At 48.2% G+C, this 25,613-nt stretch overlaps 1 protein-coding gene across 1 annotated transcript in view; it reads right to left on the minus strand.

Moving 5' to 3' along the window:
- Positions 1-25,613, minus strand: part of LOC310673942 (uncharacterized protein) — an 81,182-nt gene that overhangs the window by 34,175 nt on the left and 21,394 nt on the right. Inside the window, exons 2-4 of the mRNA XM_083432789.1 lie at positions 15,156-15,368; positions 4,856-5,023; positions 1,074-1,134 (exon numbers count right to left, since the gene is read on the minus strand). Of these exons, the coding sequence (XP_083288915.1) occupies positions 1,074-1,134; positions 4,856-4,995 (201 nt within the window). The 5' untranslated portion in view covers positions 4,996-5,023; positions 15,156-15,368. The remainder of the gene's footprint in view (positions 1-1,073; positions 1,135-4,855; positions 5,024-15,155; positions 15,369-25,613) is intronic.

Genomic DNA, 25,613 nt, shown 5'->3' on the forward strand with positions numbered 1-25,613 from the left:
ATGGATCTTCTGCAGTTTGCTCCTCTCCGGCTGAACTCATTTTCCTCCGCGGGGACCCGCGGACTTAGTCCTACGAGCTGGGTGGCAGAGCAGCCTTGCACCCAGATTTTGCCATAACATTCTTGTTGTTGTTGTTGTTGTTGTTGTTGTTTTGCTACCAAGGAGTGTGGTGGAGTCTCCTTCTTTGGAGGTCTTTAAGCAGAGGCTTGACAACCATATGTCAGGAGTGCTCTGATGGTGTTTCCTGCTTGGCAGGGGGTTGGACTCGATGGCCCTTGTGGTCTCTTCCAACTCTATGATTCTATGATTCTATTATTATTATTATTATTATTATTATTATTATTATTTAGACCCCGCCCATCTGGCTGGGCTTCCCCAGCCACTCTGGGCGGCTTCCAGCAAAACATCAAAATACCGTAATACATCAAACATTAAAAGCTTCCCTAAACAGGGCTGCCTTCAGATGTCTTCTGAATGTCAGGTAGTTGTTTATCGCTTTGACATCTGATGGGAGGGCATTCCACAGGGCGGGCGCCACTACCGAGAAGGCCCTCTGCCTGGTTCCCTGTAACTTGGCTTCTCGCAATGAGGGAACCGCCAGAAGGGCCTTGGAGCTGGACCTCAGTGTCTGGGCTGAACGATGGGGGTGGAGATGCTCCTTCAGGGATACTGGACCGAGGCCATTTAGGGCTTTAAAGGTCAGCACCAACACTTTGAATTGTGCTCGGAAACCAAATGTGCATTAAAATTCTGGAGACCCACCCGGTGTTGGATTTCAGAGATCAAAGGCATAACTGGGGCGGGGGCTCAGAGTCTTGCCACCATGCTGGTCACAAATGCCAGCTGGCTCCCCATGCTTCCCCAACATGCCACCCTCCAAATGTTGGGGGGCCAAATCTCCAATCAGCCGCAACCATCACAAGGAAGAAAACGATGGGAGTTCTAGGGCTGGTGGGAGTTCTAGTTCAGAACTTCTGACGGGCACCAGGTTGTCAAAGGCTGCCTTAGCATGTGGGAAGCATCTGGCTGGCGTTTCCAAACCTCCCTTGGAGACAGACACTGGAAGGACTCACCACGCTGATGAGATCTGACGGGTCTCTCTTAAAAATTCGGGTTGATAATTGCCGTTTTTTCCTGCAACAGAGAGAGAGACACATTGCTCGGCTTGTGAGTCAAGAGATTTACCGCATGCTCTTTGCGATGCCATTGACAACACGGTTCAATGCTAGTGATGTAAGGAACAGATAGGAACATACTACCATATGTGGTGGTCCTGTCTAAAGATACAAAGATTTTGGAACATGATTTATGAAGAGATAAAGAGATTTAGCAAGAAACCGGAAGAATTTTTACTAGGAATGGTTTCAGATAATATTCCCCAAAACAAAACTAGGCTATTTATGTATGCAACGTCAGCAGCAAGGGTTATGGTGGCAAAACACTGGAAAGATAAAAATACCCCCACTAAAGAGGAATGGGTAGTCAAATTGTGCGAGTACTTGGAGCTCGCAAAGCTGACAGATGCAATAAGAGATAAACATTAAAAATTGGTGAAAGAAGAATGGGAACATTTAAATAATTATTTAGGGGACAAGGGCTCAGCAAGAAAGATCTGGCTATGTTTAGAATGACACCGCATAGAGAAATGCGCCCTGATACCAAGATGAGGGATTCCTTTGGAATGCAGATAGAGTTAATTGATAAGAATAATAATCTGTTGTGAGCTTGACGGAAGTGTACAATAGATGAGCTTTCCTGCTTTGGCTCATCTTCCTTTTCCTTTTTCTTTTCCCCCCCTATTTTTCTTTTTTCTATTCTTTTATCTTTCCCATAGTTGCTTATGTTCTGTGTCATGTGCTTCGATATTTTTTGTAGTTTTTTGTAAGGTAAAGGTACCCCTGCCCGTACGGGCCAGTCGTATCCGACTCTAGGGTTGTGCGCCCATTTCACTCAAGAGGCCGGGGGCCAGCGCTGTCTGGAGACACTTCCGGGTCACGTGGCCAGCGTGACATCGCTGCTCTGGTGAGCCAGAGCCGCACACGGAATGCTGTTTACCTTCCCGCAGGTAAGCGGTCCCTATTTATCTACTTGCCCCTGGGGGTGCTTTCGAACTGCTAGGTTGGCAGGCGCTGGGACCGAGCAACGGGAGCGCACCCCGCCGCGGGGATTCGAACCGCCGACCTTTTGATCGGCAAGCCCTAGGCGCTGAGGCTTTTACCCACAGTGCCACCCGCGTCCCATTTTTGTAGTTTTTTGTAGTCCCCCCCCCCCAATTACTATTAAGGAATTTTACTTTGTAATTTTGGTTGTCTATATTTATATGTACCTGTTTAAAGCAAAATAAAAGTTTAAAGAAAGAAAGAAAGAAAGAAAGAAAGAAAGAAAGAAAGAAAGAAAGAAAACATGGTTCAGACCCTGAGGCCCTGAAATCAAAGCATGACTCAGGAAGTCTCTTGGGCTATCCAGCATCTGGGTAAGTGGCCAAGTTGTCCATACAAATCCATTAGACGTTTCACTCAAGACTGCCAAATCAGATGCAGTAAAGCCCCAAATTTGGTCAGACCCCAGGTTAGTCCTGTGTCCAGTTCTGGGAACCCCAGTTTAAGAAGGATATTGAATGTGTGCAGAGGAGGGAGATCAAGGGTCTGAAAACCAAGCCTGATGAGGAACGGTTGAAGGAGCTGGGGAGGTTTTTAAGCAGAGACTGGATGGCCATCTGTCTTGGATCCTTTAGTTAAGCCTTTCTCAACCTGTGGGTCCCCAGATGTTGTTGAACTTCAACTCCCATCACCCCAGCTAGCAAGGCCAGAGCTCAAGGATGATGGGAGTTGTAGTCCAACATCATCTGGGTACCCACAGGTTGAGAACCGCTTCTTTAGTTGATACGTTCCCACATTGCAGGAGGTTAGCCCAGATCAGAGTTTCCCAAACCTGAATCTCCAGCTATTGTTGGACTACAACTCCCATCATCCCTAGCTAGCTAGCAGGACCAGCGGCAAGGGATGAAGGGAACCTTAGCTGAACAACAGCTGAAGTCCTACATTTGGGAAACCCTGACCTAGATGGGCTACCTTCCTACAATTCTATGATTCTGTGATCTACGCTATACATTTTAATCCCATTCAATGCACATTTAAAACATGTAACTGAATCATAGAATAGAATCATAGAGTTGGAAGAGACCACAAGGGCCATCGAGTCCAACCCCCTGCCAAGCAGGAAACACCATCAGAGCACTCCTGACATATGGTTGTCAAGCCTCTGCTTAAAGACCTCCAAAGAAGGAGACTCCACCACACTCCTTGGCAGCAAATTCCACTGTCAAACAGCTCTTACTGTCAGGAAGTTCTTCCTAATGTTGAGGTGGAATCTTCTTTCTTGTAGTTTGGATCCATTGCTCCGTGTCCGCTTCTCTGGAGCAGCAGAAAACAACCTTTCTCCCTCCTCTATGTGACATCCTTTTATATATTCGAACTGGGGACTTTAGTTAACCCCTCGAAGTCTGGACTTTGCTTTGCTTCCAGTCAAAGCGTGCCCTGTGGATTCCTGCTGAAATCCTGTACTTCTTCATATCATGTATGCTAATAAGTGGGTGGGATCCTGCCTTTGTTGTGGTGAGAATGTGTTAACACCAGGGAGGCATCGTTGAACAACTATTAAACCAGAATGACATGTGGATGGTGCAGATTGCAGCTATAACAAAGGCGGGATTTTTTCATCTACGCCAAGCTAAGCAGTTGGCTCCTCACCTCTCTCGCCCTGACCTAGCCACTGTGATCCACGCAATGGTCACCTCCAGGTTTGATTATTGTAACTCACTCTGTGTGGGGCTGCCCTTGAGACTGACCCAGAAACTCCAGCGGGTGCAGAATGCCACGGCGAGACTCCTTACGGGGTCCTCGCCATGGGATCACATTCACCCGGTGCTATACCCGGTGCTGTGGTCCCGATCTGGTGGAACGCTCTGTCACAAGAGACTAGGGCCCTGCGGGACTTGACATCTTTCCGCAGGGCCTGCAAGACAGAGCTGTTCCACCAGGCCTTTGGCCAGGGCACAGTCTGACCCCCTCCTTCGGCAATCCTCATAGAACTCTAGCACAATGTTTGCCGTTAATTTGACTCTGAATGGATATTAGAATGTAATTGATTGTGATTTTATGTAAACTGTGTTATTTTTACTGTTGTTAGCCGCTCTGAGCCCGGCTTTGGCTGGGGAGGGCGGGATATAAATAAAATATTATTATTATTATTATTATTATTATTATTATTATTATTATTATTATTGTAAAGGTAAAGGTACCCCTGCCGGTACGGGCCAGTCTTGACAGACTCTAGGGTTGTGCGCTCATCTCACTCTAGAGGCCGGGAGCCAACGCTGTTGGAAGACACTTCCGGGTCACGTGGCCAGCGTGACGAAGCTGCTCTGGCGAGCCAGCGCAGCACACGGAAACGCTGTTTACCTTCCCGCTAGTAAGCGGTCCCTATTTATCTACTTGCACCCAGGGGTGCTTTCGAACTGCTAGGTTGGCAGGCGCTGGGACCGACCAACAGGAGCGCACCCCGCCGCGGGGATTCGAACCGCAGACCATGCGATTGGCAAGTCCTAGTCGCTGAGGTTTTACCCACAGCGCCACCCGCGTCCCTTTGCATTATTATTATTATTATTATTATTATTATTATTATTATTATTATTACAAACCCACAACTAAACCACTATTACTGCATCATTGGCATGTTGTCTGTTGCAGGACACACCAGCCTGGAGGGACAACCCACCCCCCTGTGTCCAGGTTCTCCTAAGTGTCCCGGGACCCTGAACACAGCCCCACTGTGACACCCCAGGCCTGCCACCTACCTTTTGAAGGGAAAGCAGAGCAGCAGCAGCAAGATAAGGGGGGCAATGGAAGCCACAGCCCCCAAGCCCCACACATGGGGGGCAGGCGGGGGCCTGGGAGAAGTTGCAGTCTCTGTCTTCTCTTCCAGCGAAGGAGCCATACACTCACGGAAAAGGAGGAAAGCGAAACTGAGAGGGGAAAGAGAGGAATGGTTTGTTTCTTTCATCCGTTTGATAAAATTTATATACCGCTCGGTTGCAAAAAAACAAAAAAGCAAGCTGACAAGCAAACAAAAAGCCTTCAAGGTTTACAAGGTTTATATGGTTTTTGAATGTCTGATGTAGATTTTTTCAATTTCGTTGTTCTGCATGGGACAATGACAATAAAGACTATCGTATCGTATCGCATCACAAGAAAGGTTTAGAAGCATACTCTGAAACATAAAAAGTTAAAATGCTAAAACAGATTAAAACCACACCAGCTTTCTAAGGATCTGGGTGGGCTGGCCTGAACAAGAATGCTGTTAGCGGGTTCCGGAAAGAGAACAGCTAAAAGCAGTTGCTACATATCAATAGGCAGGAATATAATGGCTGTAATAATAATAATAATAATAATAATAATAATAATAATAATAATTTATCATTTATACCTCGCCCAAGCAATGACAAACCTAGACAGCATCTTAAAAAGCAGAGACATCACCTTGCCAACAAAGGTCCGTATAGTTAAAGCTATGGTTTTCCCAGTAGTGATGTATGGAAGTGAGAGCTGGACCATAAAGAAGGCTGATCGCCGAAGAATGGATGCTTTTGAATTATGGTGCTGGAGGAGACTCTTGAGAGTCCCATGGACTGCAAGAAGATCAAACCTCTCCATTCTGAAGGAAATCAGCCCTGAGTGCTCACTGGAAGGACAGATCCTGAAGCTGAGGCTCCAAGACTTTGGCCACCTCATGAGAAGAGAAGACTCCCTGGGAAAGACCCTGATGTTGGGAAAGATGGAGGGCACAAGGAGAAGGGGACGACAGAGGACGAGATGGTTGGACAGTGTTCTCGAAGCTGCCAGCATGAGTTTGACCAAACTGTGGGAGGCAGTGGAAGACAGGAGTGCCTGGCCTGCTCTGGTCCATGGGGTCACGAAGAGTCGGACACAACTAAACGACTAAACAACAACAACAATACCTCACCCATCTGGCTAGGTTTCCCCAGCCACTCTGGGCAGCTTCCAACAGAATATTAAAATACAATATTCTATTAAACATTAAAAGTTTCCTAAACAGGGCTGCCTTCAGATGTCTTCTAAAAGTCTGGTACAGTGGTACCTTGGATTAAGAACTTAATTCGTTCTGGAGGTCCGTTCTTAACCTGAAACTGTTCTTAACCTGAAGCACCACTTTAGCTAATGGGGCCTCCCGCTGCCGCCGCACAAATTCTGTTCTCACCCTGAAGCAAAGTTGTTAATCCGAAGTACTATTTCTGGTTTAGCGGAGTCTGTAACCTGAAGCATCTGTAACCCAAGGTACCACTGTAGTTGTTTTTCTCTTTGACATCTGGTGGGAGGGTGTTCTATAAAGCGCAGGCCAACAGAAGGTTATAAATCTGTGCACATTTTATTTTATTTTAATCGATGTACGTGGTTCTTCCCCTCCTCATTTCATCCACACAACAACCCTACCTGGTCGTTTGGTTAGGCTGAGAGGCATTGAGACTGGCCCCCAAGATCCAGGGGGCTTCAGGATCAAGTGAGACCCTATCTCTTCCTGGTCACAGCCCAACACTCAACCCCCTACCGGCTGTCTGCTAGCCCATAATGGCTCAGTGGTGGAGAACCCCCATTGGCCATCAAAGGCACCTGTGGCTAAAAGGTTTGGATACAGCAGGGTGAGTGTGGTATTTCTGTCTCCCAGATTATTGACTTTCAAGAGGAATCTAACGGCATCCTTGTGGACGCAGGAAGCGGATGGTTCAAAGACGTCGGCCACAGCAGCCTTGGAATTGCAATTCTAGGATTCTTATGAGGGCTGGAGAGCCAGTGTCCAGGTGGGACCTTTAAACTGGACATGTTGAAGGTGACCCAGAAACTACAACTAATCTAGAATGCGGCAGCCAGACTGGTGACTGGGAGCGGCCACCGAGACCACATAACACCGGTCTTGAAAGACCTACGTTGGCTCCCAGTACATTTCCGAGCACAATTCAAAGTGTTGGTGCTGACCTTTAAAGCTCTAAATGGCCTTGGTCCAGTATACCTGAAGGAGCATCTCCACCCCCATCATTCTGCCCAGATGCTGAGGTCCAGCGCCAAGGACCTTCTGGCGGTTCCCTCATTGCGTGAAGGGAAGCTACAGGGAACCAGGCAGAGGGCCTTCTCGGTAGTGGCGCCCGCCCTGTGGAACGCCCTCCCACCAGATGTCAAAGAGATAAACAACTACCTGACCTTTTGAAGACACCTGAAAGCAGCCCTGTTCAGGGAAGTTTTTAATGTGTGACATTTTGATGTATTTTTAATCTTTGTTGGAAGCCGCCCAGAGTGGCTGGGGAAACCCAGCCAGATGGGTGGGGTACAAATAATAAATTATTATTATTATTATTAGAATTAGAATTAGAATTAGAATTATTAGAATTGCAATTCTAGGACTCTGAGGGCTGGAAAGCCAACGTCCAGGTGGGACCTTTAAACTGGACACCCCACTCTCGCTTTCTCCCTCTCTGCCTGTCCATCCTATGACCCTGACACATGTCCCTGGAAGAAAAAGATGAATGAACGCCCTGGCTGCCTGCTCATGCTTCTTCAAAGACGACCGGGGATTAGGAAAAGCAGCGCTGGAGGAATAACAGAGGCGAGGAGGAGGCACAGATGCAAAGCGTTAAGGCCAGCAGGCATTCTTGTGAGATTGTGATTGCTTTTAAAAAGAGAGAAGTAAGGTAAAGGGACCCCTGAGCATTAGGTTGAGTCATGGCCGACTCTGGGGTTGCGGCGCTCATCTCGCTTTATTGGCCGAGGGAGCCAGCGTACAGCTTCTGGGTCATGTGGCCAGCATGACTAAGCCGCTTCTGGCGAACCAGAGCAGCGCACGGAAATGCCGTTTACCTTCCCGCTGGAGTGGTACCTATTTATCTACTTGCACTTTTTACGTGCTTTCGAACTGCTAGGTTGGCAGGAGCAGGGACCGAGCAACGGGAGCTCACCCCGTCACGGGGATTCGAACCGCTGACCTTCTGATCGGCAAGTCCTAGGCTCTGTGGTTTAACCCACAGAGAGAGATGGCCTTTATTCCTCCTGGGACTGAGAGGAGTCCAGCTCAGGGACTCACCAGGAAGAAGAGGCTGTATTTGAAGTCACCCAAGAGGCGTCTCCTGCACACGACAAACAGGATGATCCGGTTTGGGTGAGCCCAAGGGAGCAGTGTGTGATCTGCAGCTGAGCAGCCTTGGCTTGTTATTTGTCCCTCCCAGTTCTGGCTGGCTGGCAAACAAATGCGGGTGTCGGATCAGAAGAAAAGGGTGAAGAGGCGAAAGAGAGGAATCTGATGGATTAGCTCTCCTTCCTGTGAGGTTTTTAAGCAGAGATTGGATGCCCAGCTGTCAGGGATCCCCCTTTTTTATATGTATAATTTTTATTTAACGATTCCATGTTACAAAAAACACCACAACCACACTAGCACCAAACGCAACCGAGAAATAAAAATTACACACATCAATATTTAGATTATTTGTTATTTACCGTCTTACTTCCTCCCAAACAGTCCACACAAAAACACACATATGTACAGACACACACACACACAAAAATTGATAATAATGAAAGTAAATATTTTCCCCCTTTTATGTTACAAAATCTTTTCATCAATTTTGACTTCCTGTCAAGTCCCTTCACATATGTTTTATCTTACAATCAAACATACACAAAACAATAAACCTTTCTATATAAATTTTCCAATGCATTCTGAAAACATAATAAATCCTTAATTGTTATCCATCTCCTTTTACTTCCTTTATCACTCGAATGCTAGCACAGTCAAAACTATTATTGTATTTTTGAACATATCTTCTGGCTGTCAGGAATCCTTTGGCTGTCATCCCTGCCTCTCAGGGGGTTGGACTAGATGCCCCTTGAGGGTCCCTCGCAACTCTATAGTTCTGTGATTCTGTCAGCCAGTGAAGGCAACAGAGCTAGATGAACCAAGAGACCGAGACAGTGCAAGGAAATTCAGCCCAGGCAACCAAGTGCAGAATGACCACACGGCAGCCTGCCAGCAGATTAATGGATTTATACCCAAAGCAAAATGGGGAAAGGAATAGCATCAGAGCGGATCCTTACGCTGCCTTCTGCTTTTATCTCCAGTGCTGTACCCGAACACTGACCTCAGGGTTTCTCAGTTAGCAAGTATTTCATACCACTGCCTACATCAAAAAGAACCCACCATTCTACTGAGGTCCAGTTCTGAGGGCCTTCTGGCGGTTTCCTCGCTGCGAGAAGCCAAGTTACAGGGAACTAGGCAGGGGCCTTCTCGGTGGTGGCACGCGCCCTGTGCAACGCCCTCCCACCAGATGTCAAAGAGAAGAACAACTACCAGACTTTTAGAAGACATCTGAAGGCAGCACTGTTTAGGGAAGATTTTAATACTTTGTTGGAAGCCGCCAAGAGTGGCTGGGGAAACCCAGCCAAATGGGATGGGTATAAATAATAAGTTGTTGTTGTTGTTGTTGTTGTTGCTATTAATATTATTACTACTACTACTATTATATTTAGTGTTTCCTAAGCTGGTTCAGGCTGCCCTCCTGCACCTGCCACCTTGTGCAAAGAATTCAGCAGGATTCACATACGATGAATAGGATTGCCCTGCAATTTGCTCTGTTCCCCGGGTCCACGTCACATTTTATGTGTTTTTAGTGGTGCAAAAGGCTCTATGTGTGCACACAGTCAATGCATTATGGCTGCGAATCTCACACAGGGACATCATCCAGGATTGGCCCCAGCTCCCTGCTGCCAGGAGTTGGAAAAGCCCATTAGTCAAAGGATCACAAATTAAGCTGCCCTGTACTTCCCTACAGAATGTCAAACTTCACCCTGCAAGGAGAAACATCTCCTACTAGATCAATTGGATGTCTCTCAGAATCCCTTCCAACTCTTGTTTAATCCCTCCTATCTGTGCTTCACCCTATAAAGACATAACAATCCAGAATGCAGCAGCTAGACTGGTGACTGGGAGCAGCCGCCGAGACCACATAACCCCGGTCTTGAAAGACCCACACTGGCTCCCAGTATGTTTCCGAGCACAATTCAAAGTGTTGGTGCTGACCTTTAAAGCCCTAAACGGCCTCGGCCCAGTAGACCTGAAGGAGCATCTCCACCCCCATCGTTCTGCCCGGACACTGAGGTCCAGCTCTGAGGGCCTTCTGGCAGTTGCCTCTTTGCGAGAGGCCAAGTTACAGGGAACCAGGCAGAGGGCCTTCTCGGTAGTGGCGCCCACCCTGTGGAACGTCCTCCCACCAGATGTCAAAGAGAAGAACAACTACCAGACTTTTAAAAGACATCTGAAGGTGGCCCTGTTTAGGGAAGCTTTTAATGTTTAATAGGTTATTGTATTTTAGTGTTCTGTTGGAAGCCGCCCAGAGTGGCTGGGGGGAACCCAGCCAGATGGGTGGGGTATAAATAATAAATTATTATATTATTATAACAAGAGACCGATTCTCTAGTCCAGCATCCTATTCTCACGGCAGCTAGCCAGGTGTCCATGGGAAGTCCACAGGCAGGACTTGGGTGCAACAGCAGAGCTCTCCTCACCTCTGGCTCCGGCCTGGTGGAACGCTCTGCCTCATGAGACCAGGGCCCTGCAGGATCTGATTTCTTTCCGCAGGGCCTGTAAGACAGAGTTGTTCCGCCTGGCCTTTGGCTTGGAGCCAATTTGATTCCCTCCCTCCCTCTCTTTCTTTTTTCATTTCCTTCTCCTCCTGCGATGAGGCTACATTTTAATATTTTAATGTTCCATTATCTTAATGTTGTGTTTTACTTTTGTTTTTAAGTTATAATCATTCATCTTGTTTTTATTATTGCTTGTAAGCCGCTCTGAGCCCGGCCTTGGCTGGGGAGGGCGGGGTATAAATAAAAAAAATATTATTATTATTATTATTATAATTGCTAGCAAGCACCTTTCAGCTTCCAACAGTGGAGGGAGAAAATAGCCGTTGTGACCAGTAACCACAGAGAGCCCTCTCCTCTGCCTTGAATTTGTCTAATCCTCTTCTAAAGCTATCTAGGTTGGTGGGCATCACTGTGGCAGGGAGTTCCACAGTTTAACTCTGCACTCCATGAAGAAGTCCTTTATTTTGTCTTGTACCTTCCCAACATTCCAGCTTTATGACGGAGAGGAGGAAAACTTTTCTATGCACTTTCTCTGGGCCGTGCTTAATTTTATGAACTAATCTCGTCCCTCCTTTTATGTACCATTTTTTTCTGAAATAAAAAGCCCCCCAAATGCTGCTGCCTTTCGCACTAGAGGACTTGCTCCCTTTGGCCATTTCAGTTGCCCTCTCCTGAACCTTTCCCTGCTCTACAATATCATTATTATTATTATTATTATTATTTCAGGTGCAGCAACCACAACTGTACACAGTATTCCAAGTGCAGTTGTGCCGTGGATTGGACAACAACATTATGATATTTTCCTTTCTATTTACTTGTTTATTGAATTTATACCTCACCTTTCACCACAGCTCTGTGAGATAGGTTAGGCCAAGAGTGAGTGACAGGGCCAAGGTCACCCATTTAGCTTCGTGGCTGAGAGAGGACTCGAACCCTGATCTGCCAGGTCCTTGTTCAACACTCTAACCACTAGGCCACACTGGCTCATGTGTGGACAGAACGCATGGGGCAGATGAAAGAATGAGGTGGCCTTAGGGATTGCTAGCCGAAAAGAGGCCCACCCAGGGCCGTCTTATCCATAGGCACTAGGGGTGAGGGGCACCTGGGCGCTAGGCTCTCAGGGGTGCCAGGCTGAGGGTCCAGGGCCCAAGAGTTGAGTCCAGGGGAGCCAGGCAGATCTTTGCACCCCGGAGCCGCACATGCTTAATAATAAGGTAAAGGTAAAGGTACCCCTGCCCGTACGGGCCAGTCTTGACAGACTCTAGGGTTGTGCGCCCATCTCACTTAAAGAGGCCAAGGGCCAGCGCTGTCCGAAGACACTTCCGGGTCACATGGCCAGCGTGACATCGCTGCTCTGGCGAGCCAGAGCCGCACACGGAAACGCCGTTTACCTTCCCGCTAGTAAGCGGTCCCTATTTATCTACTTGCACCCAGGGGTGCTTTCGAACTGCTAGGTTGGCAGGCGCTGGGACCAAACAGCGGGAGCGCACCCCGCCGCGGGGATTCGAACCGCCGACCTTTCGATCGGCAAGCCCTAGGCACTGAGGCTTTAACCCGCAGCGCCACCCACGTCCCGCATGCTTAATAATAATAATAATAATAATAATAATAATAATAGCAATTTATTATTTGTACCCCGCCCATCTGGCTGGGTTTCCCCAGCCACTCTGGGCGGCTTCCAACAAAGATGAAAAATACACTAAAATGTCACATATTAAAAACTTCCCTGAACAGGGCTGCCTTCAGATGTCTTCTGAATGTCAGGTAGTTGTTTATCGCTTTGACATCTGATGGGAGGGCGCCACTACCGAGAAGGCCCTCTGCCTGGTTCCCTGTAACTTGGCCTCTCGCAGTGAGGGAACCGCCAGAAGGCCCTCGGAGCTGGACCTCAGTGTCCGGGCAGAACGTTGGAGGTGGAGACGCTCCTTCAGGTATACAGGACTGAGGCCGTTTAGGGCTTTAAAGGTCAGCACCAACACTTTGAATTGTGCTCGGAAACGTACTGGGAGCCAATGCAGCTATCTCAGGACCGGTGTTATGTGGTCCCGGCGGCCACTCCCAGTCCCCAGTCTAGCTGCCGCATTCTGGATTAGTTGTAGTTTGCAGGTCACCTTCAAAGGTAGCCCCACGTAGAGCGCATTGCAGTAGTCCAAGCGGGAGATAACCAGAGCATGCACCACTCTGTAGAGACAGTCTGCAGGCTTAAGACAGCCCTGGGCCCACCTGTGTCTTTTGACCCTCTTATTTGGGGACGATTGAGGGCAAAGACTTCTTCCCAGCTCCAAGGCCTCAGTTGGAATGCCGAGCCTTGCCTGAGAGGCAGGAAATTACATTTAAACTATCTCACTAACGTGTTATTGGATGCTCTCAGTGTGCTCCTTTCCCCCCACGGCCCACCAGGTTCGGAGGGATTAATAAAGAGACATGGAAATTAGACGAGGCGCAATTTGCTTCTCTAATCGCAGGGCCAGGAGAGAAATTGCTATGCAGGCAGCAAGGACTCCCTCGCTTCCATCTACCTATGTTATCCACCTGTGTCTCTGCTCCAGGTGAGCACCAAATCTGAACCAGATCTACCTTAACGTTGCACCAAGCAGTTCTGTCCCAGTTGCTATCTATGATGTAGAACAATACGGCAAGGGTGCCAGCCGCAAGCCGCAAGAGGTACTTGAGATTCATATACGCTGCGTATGTCCCTGGTTGAGAGGGCAGACAACCTGTCGGAGTGGGATGACTGGACATTTTCTAAGACAGAACACTATTTAAGTGTGAGAAACGTCACATGTGGGGAACATGTGGAATTGGAGGTAATTTAAAATATTTGGCACGGTACATCGAAAGCGAAGGACACGTCGACAACGGCGAGTGGGAAGCCACTTAAATAAAACTACATTAATTTGGCAATAATTTGGTTGTAATTTGTAAAATCAATTTTAAAAATTGGCGGAGGGGGGGGGACACCATGTGGAACTGCCTGCCACAAGATGAGCCACTGGCTATGAGCTTAGACCCTTCTGCTGCCTGGGGTTGATGGGCACTGCTGTCTGAAACACCATGTTTGTCAAAGGCTGGGTCCTGGGTGAATCAGAAGCAAAAGCGAAACTTTCGAATTCACAGCCGCACCTCAAGATTGTGGAGGCATCTCGTTGGCTGATGTAGGAAAGAGGATGCCGGATTCAATGGGCTTTTGATCTGTTCCCACGGGAGAGTTCTTATTGCAAGAGTAGCCCTGGCATTTTTGTGGGGGGTGGACCATAAAGAAGGCTGATCGCCGAAGAATGGATGCTTTTGAATTCTGGTGCTGGAGGAGACTCTTGAGAGTCCCATGGACTGCAAGAAGATCCAACCTCTCCATTCTGAAGGAAATCAGCCCTGAGTGCTCACTGGAAGGACAGATCCTGAACCCGAGGCTCCAAGACTTTGGCCACCTCATGAGAAGAGAAGACTCCCTGGGAAAGACCCTGATGTTGGGAAAGATGGAGGGCACAAGGAGAAGGGGACGACGGAGGACGAGATGGTGGGACAGTGTTCTTAAAGCTACCAGCTTGAGTTTGACCAAACTGCGGGAGGCAGTGGAAGACAGGAGTGCCTGGCCTGCTCTGGTTCAGGGGGCCAGTGGCGTAGCGTGGGTTGTCAGCACCCAGGGCAAGGCAAGTAATTTGCGCCCCCTAACCTGGGGCAAGGCAAGTAATTTGCGCCCCCCCCCTGCACTGTCCCTCCCCCAGATAGTCCCTCGCTCTCTCTCCGCACACCGCACCGCACGCCTGGCACCCTCCCCTCCACAGTGGGCGGCAACCCAGCGGCTCGGATCGGATTCGCACAGCCAGCACTGCAGTGAGCGAGAGTGAGTGAGCCAGGTAGGGGCAGAGAGCTGCGAGTGCGAGCGCGCCCCCCCAGATGTTGCGCCCAGTGCAGCCGGCCCCCCCTGCACCCCCCACGCTACGCCACTGCAGGGGGCCACGAAGAGTCGGACACGACTAAACAACAAAGAGCATCCTTGCATGGAGAACGTCCCTGTCTGATCCCTGGGTTATCCAGGTAAGGCTGGCAGTGACCCTGAAACCCTGGAGAGCCGCTGTTGCCAGTCTCAGAATACTGAGCTCAATGGAGCAGCGCTCTGACTCAGTTCAAGGCAGCGACAATATTGAGAATGTGCCAGAAGACACAGCCATGATTTTATCAGCTGAGGAGGAAGAGGAGGGATGTTCCTGTCTTATCAGAACAACACACCAGGTAAAAACAGGACCGGAAAGAGCACCCTGAGGAGGAGGAAGAGGAGATGAAGAAAACAAACCAGCCCTGGGCATGCACAGAGTGTCTCTTCATCACCACCCAGCCAGATCTGTAGGGAGAGGCTAAATCTCTGGGCTTGCCAGCTCTGTCTCATTCATTCCAGCCAAAACCAATTTTCTGTTCCCTCCGTGCAGGTGGAAAACGACAGCCAGCAACACTCACCTTGAGAAAGCAGCCGAGTCCTCCAGGCTAACGTGTTTTGCTCGCCCCCCTAGCACAGGAAAGGGCCCATTCTCGGCAGGGCAAGGAAGGGCTCCGGAGCTCCTTGGCGCAAACTCTGAGTGTGGGCGGCTGGCTGGCTGCCTGTCCAGGCAAGGCGGCTGTGACTTCCTGGTTGCTTCTACCCAGAGCCGCTCCAAGATCCACCTGCCTTGTCTGCAGAAAGGTGAAAAGAGCCACAGGTGGAATTTGTCCTGCCTTACCAGGAAACGAAAATCACCTTCTGCAAAAGGGAACCAGTGAAAGTCAGAAAGGACTAAGAATTGCTGCAGGGAATCCCTCTCACGGGACTGAAGGTGGATGGGCAGATCTGACAAATTTCGGCCTCTCTCCATTTGTTGTTTTCCGTTTCCCCTGTTCATTTTTCACGCCAGTTCATGCTTTATTTACTTCTAACTTCCTCGTGAAACTTTGTCAGCCTTCTAGTGCAAATTTCTCCAGCTGCACACATTTTGCAAAGCAATTTTGCCTCAAAGCATTTGTGTTTCGACAAGCCTGCTGTTTAGAAAGCTGTTGCGAATCTTGATCTGCTTTTAGTCTGCTGTTGTTTCGGAAAGTTTTAAATTATTGCTGTTACTTTTCCTGATCGTTTTATCTCTTTCCTAAACTACTTTGAGTGTGTGTGTTTGGGGGTGGGGCTTTTTTGCAATCAAGGGGCATATAAATCTTATGAAGTAGATAAAATAAATAATGCGGTGCATGCTAGTTTCACTAACATATGCATTTTTATGCACACTTTGCTCCAGCAAGTGCCCTTTTGAAAAAGTTACGTGTTATTTGGAAGGAGAGCTGCATTGCAAAATTCATTTTGTATTAGATTTTATAATTTTATATTCAGTCAACATAATGACATCACATAATGGGAAAAGGCAAAAAACCCACACCAAATCACCCCCCTATCCCTTCTCCCCCCCCCACCCCAAGGACTTTCCCCAACTTTTTTATACATTTATTCCTTCTGCCATTGTTGTTCTGCATTGCAAAATTCAGAGACGTGTGAATTTTGAGGGGTGGCTGTGCCTGGGTTTGCAAAGTTTGAGAAAGTGCAGATTCGGGTAGGGTCACCCTTAAAACACCAACTGAATCTCAGATTCATCCCTAACTGGATGTTTCCGAGTAAACACCAGCTGCGTTTTGAAAATGTGCCGTGTTTATTTACTCTACTATTTATTGCGTCTTGGATGTCCCCAGGCCCTCTTGGGGTTTTGCCTGTTTTACAGGCCTTTAGCAGCTGACCACAGGCAGACATGGAAGGGACAAAGCTCACTTTGGAAGAGGGGAAACTTTGTCCCTTGCATGGGACGTCTTTGATTTTGCGGAAATAAACTTTTAAGAACGCTCAGGGTTGCGGCTTACTTCAGTTTCCCATTTATGATTTGGAAGGTCACCAGCAGACGGCCAGCATATTGCAGGCGCAACTCAAATGGGACACAAGAGGGATGGTGTTGCATAGTGGTTGGAGCGTCAGACTAGGACCTGGGAGATCAGGGTTCGAATCTCCACTCGGCTGCGAAGCTCCCCGGCTGTCCCATGGCCAGTTACTGTCTGTCGGCCTAACCTGCCTCACAGGCTTGTTGTGAGCATAAAATGGAGGAGAGGGAGAACTGTGCCGGCAGCCTCGAGCTCCTTGGAAATGCAAATGCAATAAATAACAATAATTGCACACTGGAAATTTAGGTTTGCATGATTAAAGCCCAACAGTCTGTCACCCTGGGGCAAGAAATCCACTTCTTTTTTTTAAATGGGCTTTCTGCAGCTACAAAAACGACAGGTGGATGCTCTGAAAGGTCTGGAATGAACAAATTATTAGCAGGGAAATGTATAGCCATTGTACAAGCAATTCAATGAGTGTCCATCAGTGTGCAACCTCCCCTCAAATAAATCAGGAAGAATGCTCACTAATGACTGGACATTGTCTTACCTCCAGGTAAATGGGTCCAAACTCCAATGTCTAAAATTCCTGGTAGAGGACAAGGCTCTAGAGATCACGCTAAGGGTGGCCAAATTCTGTGCCACTGCCATAAAACTTAGGGAACAAGCTGTACTATCAAAATGATTAAGTTTTTAAATGACAATTTTAGGTTATATTTTAGTGATCAAAATTTAATGTATATTTTTAACTGCTATTAAATCTGAATTGTCTCTGTTAAAGCCAATTGCAACTCAATGTATACCTGTTGTGTTTTATGGTTTTTCTGATATTGTAAGTGAGCCAGAACTGGTCTGTGACTACAGTAATAAAATTCAATACCTCCAGGTAAGCTTTGTGGAAGCAAATTGAAATGCATTCACCTTCCAGAGGAATTTGTGTGCAAAAAGTGCATTTTCTTCAAGCAGCTGCAGGTGTTCAGCCGTGAGGTGAGGCAAGTATTTGCCTCTTGCAAAAGATGCAGTGAGTGACAGGCCTTCTGCTAGGAGCAGGGTCAGTACCGTATTTTTCGCTCTATAGGGCGCACCTAGTTTTCAGAGGGGGAAATCAAGGGGGAAAATATGATTCCCCCCCCCCCCAGCTCTGGGAGCAGCGGACAGGCTGCACGCAGACCTTCTCCCTGCTATTATGGGAGGTGGGGGAATTCCCCCATCTCCCGCAAAAGCCCACAGGAGCCGCGCATCCTTTAAAGACCGTGCAGTTCGTGCGGGCTTTTCGACCGAGCTTGTGGGGTTGGCGGTGGGGGGGAAGCGCTGCTTTCCCCCTCCGCCAGCCTCAAAGACCAGACTCTCCTGGCTTCAGCAAAAGCAATGCGAAGCCTCCGGAGCGCAGGCTTCGGAGGCTTCCCGTTGCTATCGCTGAAGCCAAGGAACCTGCATTCGCCCCATAGGACGCACACACATTTCCCCTCAATTTTTGGAGGGGGGAAAAGTGTGTCCTATAGAGCGAAAAATACGGTAAATAATAATGATAAAACTGAAGCGGCAGTCTTGTCTCATACCTACCTGCTCCAATGCCTTCCTTGGCGTTCTGTATAAATCCTCTCTGCTGACAGATCATAGAATCATAGAAACCGGAACTGGAACGTGGACGGAAAGGGGCTTTCCCGGGCCGCGCTGACCTTAAATAACCCTAGCCCCGCCCCTGCAGCCAGCCAATTGGCTGGCCCAGGGAATGACGCGGCCCGAGGATTCCCTAGTCACGCGGGGCTGGAGCCAACCCCACGTGAATGATGGTGGGGCGTGAGCCCGCAACCCCCCCCCCTGATGTCGGGAGTGGCCTTCCCATAACCCAAACTTTAAATTGAACAGATTAATGATTTGACGAATTAGTTGACTGGCAGGCAATTGATTGCGCTTTGATGTGATGGCAGTCTAGATCGCACTTTAACCAGCTTCAAAGCCATTGCATCATCATCATCATCATTTTTATTTATACTCCGCCCTCCCCAGCCAAGACCAGGCTCAGGGCGGCTAACATCAGGTAAAAACAATTGATTAAAATACAACTTTAAAAGAAGATTTAGTACAATATGAAAATACAGCCTCGTTTCAGTAGGAACTCAAATCAAAAACTTTTGGGGGATGAAAACGTCAAATCTTCACCAAGGCCAACTATCCATACTGGTCCTACGTGGGCCAGAAAAAAGCCAGGGAAGTCCCCAAATACGAGTTCTATCACAGAAGGAGAAGGGAAAAAAGAAAGAGGGGAAGGGAAGGGGATCAAGTTGATTCCAAGCCAAAGGCCAGGCGGAACAACTCTGTCTTACAGGTCCTGTGGACAGAAATCAGATCCTGCAGGGCCCTGGTCTCATGAGGCAGAGCGTTCCACCAGGCCAGAGCCACCTCTGAGAAGGCCCTGGCCCTGGTTGAGGCTAATCTGACTTCCTAAATGCCCAGGACCTCTAGAGTGTTGCTATTTATGGACCTTAAGGTCCTCTGTGGGGCATATCAGGAGAGGCGGTCCCGTAGGTACGAGGGTCCTAGGCGGTGAAGGGCTTTAAAGGTCAAGGAAGCACGGTGATGCTGAGAGCCTGTTACTCCAGGTACCCATTTGCACTTCTGCTACGCTTGCAGCTAGGGTTGCAATTAGGTGCTTAGCTACAGCCAAGCAAACAGCAAGCAGTTTCACGTCTGCTTCGCAACGTGGCACGAGGGGTGAGAACTGCCATGTGCATGTAAGCTGATTTCTCGGAGGAATGCGCAGCTGCCACACCCATGAAACTGTCAGGCCAAGTCAGACCGGAATGAGGAATCCCCAGGTGGGGGTGAGAAAGAAACTCCTGCCAGGGAGACAGGGGAGGGAGCTTTTAAAAAAAAACCTGTAAAAATTAATTAAAATATTCAAGCAATTAAAATCAGCTATAATTTTTTTAAAAAACAATAGATCAGCATTCTAGTTATGTGGTTCGGCTTGTTTTTTTATATATACAGTGGTGCCTCGCAAGACGAAATTAATTCGTTCTGCAAGTCTCTTCGTCTAGCGGTTTTTTCGTCTTGCGAAGCAACCCTATTAGCGGATTAGCGCTATTAGCAGTTTAGCGGCTATAAGCGGCTATTAGCGGCTATTAGCGGCTATTAAAGGCTTAAAGGATTAGCGGATTAGCTGCTAAAAGGCTATTACCGGTTTAGCGCCTTAGAAAAAGGGGGTGGGGAGCGAAAAAAAATGCAAGACATTTTCGTCTTGAGAAGCAAGCCCATAGGGAAATTCGTCCTGCGAAGCGCATTGAAAAACAGAAAACCCTTTCGTCTAGCGGGTTTTCTGTCTTGCGAGGCATTCTTCTTGCAGGGCACCACTGTATATAATTTTTATTAATTTTCCAATAAAAACAATTTTATAACACAATTAAATATTTGGAATTCATCACACGTCTTTTTTCTTTAGACTTCCATCAACATGTCTGATAATTTTCCGTAGTTATTACATATCTTCACATTTCTTCATTTATATTGCACTATGTACCGTATTTTTCGCCCTATTGGACGCACCGGCCCATAGGACGCACCTAGTTTTCAGGGGGGGAAATCAAGGAAAAAAATATGATTTCCCCCCCGCAGCTCTGGGAGCAGCGGACAGGCTGCACGCAGCCTGTGCGCTACTCCAAGACCTTCTCCCTGCTTTTGCGGGAGGTGGCGGAATTCCCCCACCTCCTGCAAAAGCTCACAGGAGCCGTGCGCGACTCCTACGGGCTTTTCGACCAGGAGGGAAAAGGGACGGACTCGGCCAGTCAGTCCCCTTCTCCCTCCTCGGGGAAAAGCCCCCAAGAGGGGCGCTCTTCAAAGGGTGTGCGGCTCCTGCGGGCTCCTAGAAAAGCCCGCAGAAGCCGCGGAGCCCCTTTAAAGAGCGCGCAGCTTTTGCCTGCTTTTGCGGGAGGTGGGGGAATTCCCCCATCTCCTGCAAAAGCCCACAGGAGGGAGAAGGGACGGACTCGGCCAGTCAGTCCCTTCTCCCTCCTCAGGGAAAAGCCCCCAAGAGCGGCGCGCTCTTTAAAGGCTGCGCGGCTCCTACGGGCTTTTCTACGAGGTGGGGGAATTCCCCCACCTCCTAGAAAAGCCAGCGGAAGCCGCGGAGCCCCTTTAAAGAGCGCACGGCTTTTGCCTGCTTTTGTGGGAGGTGGGGGAATTCCCCCATCTCCCGCAAAAGCCCACAGGATGGTTGGAGAGTAGCGGGATGGCGTCGCGCGCCTTCCTGCTGCCCCCCATCCTCTGGGGCTGGCGAGGGGGGAAGCGCTGCTTTCCCCCCCGCCAGCCTCAATGCCGGGATGGAGAGTAGCAGGAAGGCGTTGCGCGCCTTCCTGCTGCCCCCCATCCTTTGGGGCTGACGAGGGGGGAAGCGCTGCTTTCCCCCCCGCCAGCCTCAATGCCGGGATGGAGAGTAGCAGGAAGGCGTTGCGCGCCTTCCTGCTGCCCCCCGTCCTTTGGGGCTGGCGAGTGGGGAAGCGCTGCTTTCCCCCCCGCCAGCCTCAATGCTGGGATGGAGAGTAGCAGGAAGGCGTCGCGCGCCTTCCTGCTGCTCCCCATCCTTTGGGGCTGGCGAGCGGGGAAGCGCTGCTTTCCCCCCCGCCAGCCTCAATGCCGGGATGGAGAGTAGCAGGAAGGCGTTGCGCGCCTTCCTGCTGCCCCCCATCCTTTGGGGCTGACGAGGGGGGAAGCGCTGCTTTCCCCCCCGCCAGCCTCCAACCCGGGTCAGAGAGCAGCAGGAAGGCGTCGCGCGCCTTCCTGCTGCTCCCCATCCTTTGGGGCTGGCGAGCGGGGAAGCGCTGCTTTCCCCCCCGCCAGCCTCAATGCCGGGATGGAGAGTAGCAGGAAGGCGTTGCGCGCCTTCCTGCTGCCCCCCATCCTTTGGGGCTGACGAGGGGGGAAGCGCTGCTTTCCCCCCTGCCAGCCTCCAACCCGGGTCAGAGAGCAGCAGGAAGGCGTCGCGCGCCTTCCTGCTGCCCCCCATCCTTTCGGGCTGGTGAGGGGGGAAGCGCTGCTTTCCCCCCCGCCAGCCTCAATGCCGGGATGGAGAGTAGCAGGAAGGCGTCGCGCGCCTTCCTGCTGCCCCCCATCCTCTGGGGCTGGCGAGGGGGGAAGCGCTGCTTTCCCCCACGGCCAGCCTCAAAGAGCAGACTCTCCTGGCTTCAGCGGAAGCAACGCAAAGCCTCCGGAGCGCAGGCTTCGGAGGCTTCGCCTTGCTATCGCTGAAGCCAAGGAGCCTGCATTCGCCCCATAAGACGCACCTACATTTCCCCTTCATTTTTGGAGGAGGAAATGTGCGTCTTATAGGGCGAAAAATACGGTATATCTTATCTTACCGTGTTATTTAAACAATATTTCTACCAAACCTTCTTACAGAGCTTCTTGGAAACTTACAAACGTTATATCATTATCACAAATATTTTTAATATATTCTGTAAATTTATTCCAGTCCTCAGTGAATCTTTGGTTTTTTAACAAATGTATATTTCAATATTTTCTTTATCTCATTATATATCATTTCCCAGAAGCATTTCATTTTTTTATGTGGTTCAGCTTGTTGAAGCAAAAATGTTTTCAGCCGCCACCGAAAAGAATCCAGTGAAGGCATCTGCCTAATGTCAAGAGGCAGTGAGTTCCAAAGTCACCAGGCTAAACGATTGATTTCTTACAGATGCAGAATGCAAATGGTATTAGCTGTAACAGCACCAGTTTGGGAAGCCAAGCATTTGACTGGAGCCAATAGGCCTCAATATATCACAGTGACTTCATATTAGTATTATTAATTTAATTTAATTTCTATACCACCCTATACCCAAAGGTCTCAGCTTGCTGTTAGTATCCAAGCACAATCCAAGGCCCTGGTTTTGACCTATAAAAGCCTAAATGGCCTGAAACCAGAGTCCCCCCCTCCCTCCCCAATATTTTTTCCCTCTACATCAGGGCTGGGCAGGAGAACTGGGGCTTATTGGCAGAACGGGGATTCGCAGGAGTTTGTCAAGGGTTTGTGATTCCCAATTATTTAGCAATAGCAATTGGAGATATCTGCCCACCCCAGCCCTAAATTATATCGCTGAAATGGTGACGATTTTCTTCTTCTTCTTTGGTGATCCCTCGTAGCCGAGTTAGATTGTCTTCCATAAACACGGTTTTAACCGTGAGTCCATAAGTGACTGTGGAGGCCAATTCTGGATCTACACATCCTTCCGCAGTGGGGACATAGGTTTCCGGGCAGGAGTTGATCACAGTGAGGGTTTGCCAAGCGTGCCTTCCTCTTAGCACATTTCTCCCTTGTGTCCTGAGTTCGAGTGTCTTCAAAGCCCATGACACCTTTGGTAAAGGCTGTTCTCCAACTGGAGCACTCACAGGCCAGTGTTTCCCAATTGCTGGTGTTTATACTACATTTTTAAAGATTTGCCTTGAGACAGTCTTTAAATCTCTTTTGTTGACCACCAGCATTACGCTTTCCATTTTTAAGTTCGGAATAGAGTAGTTGCTTTGGAAGACAATCATCAGGTATCCGCACAACATGACCAGTCCAACGAAGTTGGTGTTGACGATTACAGGGGTTGGGGCTACACAGATTTGTGTGAGTTCTGCTCAGTTCTGGCACCAAAAACAACTTCCTTGTTATATTTTGTTCATTCTAAGGGTATGCCTGCTGCATCCAACTCCACATTAGTGGAACTTGGAGTTGTCATCTACTATATATTTTGGGGGGGGGGGGAATTTCCAGGTGTCCATTCTCTTGTGATATCATTGGCAAGCTGGGCTTGAGGGTTCCTGAGGTTTCCTGTTGATGTTGGGACACTGGCCGCCATTTTGAATCAAGATGGCAATCCAAAATGTGACTGTGGCGTGATTTCAGCAGATTTTTGGAGTGAATGGTCCGAACTGCGCCGATTTCAAATTCGACACAAGGGATCCCAAGGTGAGGGCAGCAGCTTCTGTCAACGTTGGGACGCCGGCCACCATTTTGAATCAAGATGGGAGCCCGAAGAATGGAAATGTTCAGTGTTGAAATCCCTTCGCCAAAGAGATGGTGCTTAATACTCTTCTAAACCTTTAGCCTAAGAGCCCTCTGCAAGTAAAAAACAGACTAATAATTTCATTGTCACCTCATTAGAGCTCTGTAATTAAAGGCACATTAAACTTCTTCTTTTTTTAAGTCAGACATCGCCACAGGATGAAATATGTACCCACAATACCCCAAGCTAAATCATTTAGGTCTGTAGTCAAGGGCAGTAAATTACTGTACGATAGTTAATTAAATAGCAAGTGAGAGAGAGAGACCTTCAGATTTTCAGAGACCATAGCAAGTCTTAGCCATTTATTTAATTCTCTAACTACATCACATTTTATTTCATTTTGAAACATTAAAGCGGAAGCCAGAGGTTAATTTCTGCAGAGAAATCTGCTCCTGAGGTTCAATATCTACACAGAAGTCGTGGCTCCAAGTTTACCTCTCAGTCTGAGTAAGGATGGGTGAATCTGACAATTTCAGTTCTTCACTTTTCCAGCCTTAAATTCAGTTGTTCGTATTTCTACATCAGGCCTTTTTTTAATGTCCTCAGAAAACCCACCAGCATCCTAGTGTGAATTCCTCCTACGATGTACAATTTCATATGCAGCTTTGCCTAACACACACATTTTTGCAAAGCAATTTCCCCCAGTATTATGCATTTTTGTATGCTACTTCCACAAATATGTGCATTTTTTCTCTTTCACACTTTAACCCAGTATATGCATTTTTATATACATTAGTTGTCTGGAGAACCACACTGCAAGATTCAGACAAATGTGAATTTTGTAGGTGAGCTGCGCTTTGTTTTGCATATTGCTTCGCAAAGTACAAATTGGGTAGGTTCACCATTAAATGGGAACTAAAAGCAATTCTCCCCCCGCCCCCCCCATCCCTATCTATGAACTATACAGGAGCCAGACAAACTTCAAACAGCCTATTTTGTGTGTCCTACTGCTTCCCACTAACCAAAGGTGACCTGTTTGTTCAGCATCCATCCTGATTTGCTTGCAAAAAGCTTGGATTATATCCAATATTTTCTGAGCATTTGTTCTTATTTGTTTATGGAGAGGTTATATGAAAATAAGCATTAACCCTGATTTGCAACTAAGTCTCCCGGCTAACCGTTCATTCCACACTTCTCAGTGCAATTTCCCCATCACCTTTCCAAATTGCAACAAGTCTGATTCTTTTTTTCTTCTTTTTTCAGGTGGATTTGTTGCACTAGGGCAACAGTGTCTTGTTCTTTTTCGTAAACCACCTTGAGGTTTTCTACACTCAAGCGGTATTTAAATTCTATTAAATAAAATTATGAAATAAGAGAGCTTTAATCCACTTCGATTGCACAAATCTCAAGTTCCAGTGTGTACTCAGATCCCTCCTGCAAAATACTGTCAAGCTTACAAACGCCATCTCCAACTCCTCGAAAGATTCCATCAACGGTGTCTCTGAAAAATCTTACACATCACTTGGGAAGACAGGCGAACTAATACCAGTGCGCTGGATGAAGCAAAGATCACCAGTGTTGAAGCAATGATTCTTCAACATCAACTTTGTTGGACTGGTCATGTTGTGCGGATGCCTGATGATCGTCTTCCAAAGCAACTACTCTATACCAAACTTAAAAATGGAAAGTGCAATGCTGGTGGTCAACAAAAGAGGTTCAAAGACTCTCTCAAGGCAAATCTAAAAAAATGTAGTATAAACACTGACAACTGGAAAACACTGGCCTGCAAGTGCTCCAATTGGAAAACAGCCTTTACCAAAGGTGTCCTGGACTTTGAAGACACTCGAATTCAGGACACAAGGGAGAAACGTGCTAAGAGGAAGGCACGCTTGGCAAACCTTCACCATGATGAACTCCTGCCCGGAAACCTATGTCCCCACTGTGGAAGGACGTGTGGATCCAGAATTGGCCTCCACAGTCACTTACGGACTCATTGTTAATACCGTGTTTGTGGAAGACAATCTTACTCGGTTACAAGTAGTTGCCA

The sequence above is a fragment of the Podarcis tiliguerta genome, assembly GCF_965153285.1.
Source record: "Podarcis tiliguerta genome assembly, chromosome: 3".
Lineage (NCBI taxonomy): Eukaryota > Metazoa > Chordata > Lepidosauria > Squamata > Lacertidae > Podarcis > Podarcis tiliguerta.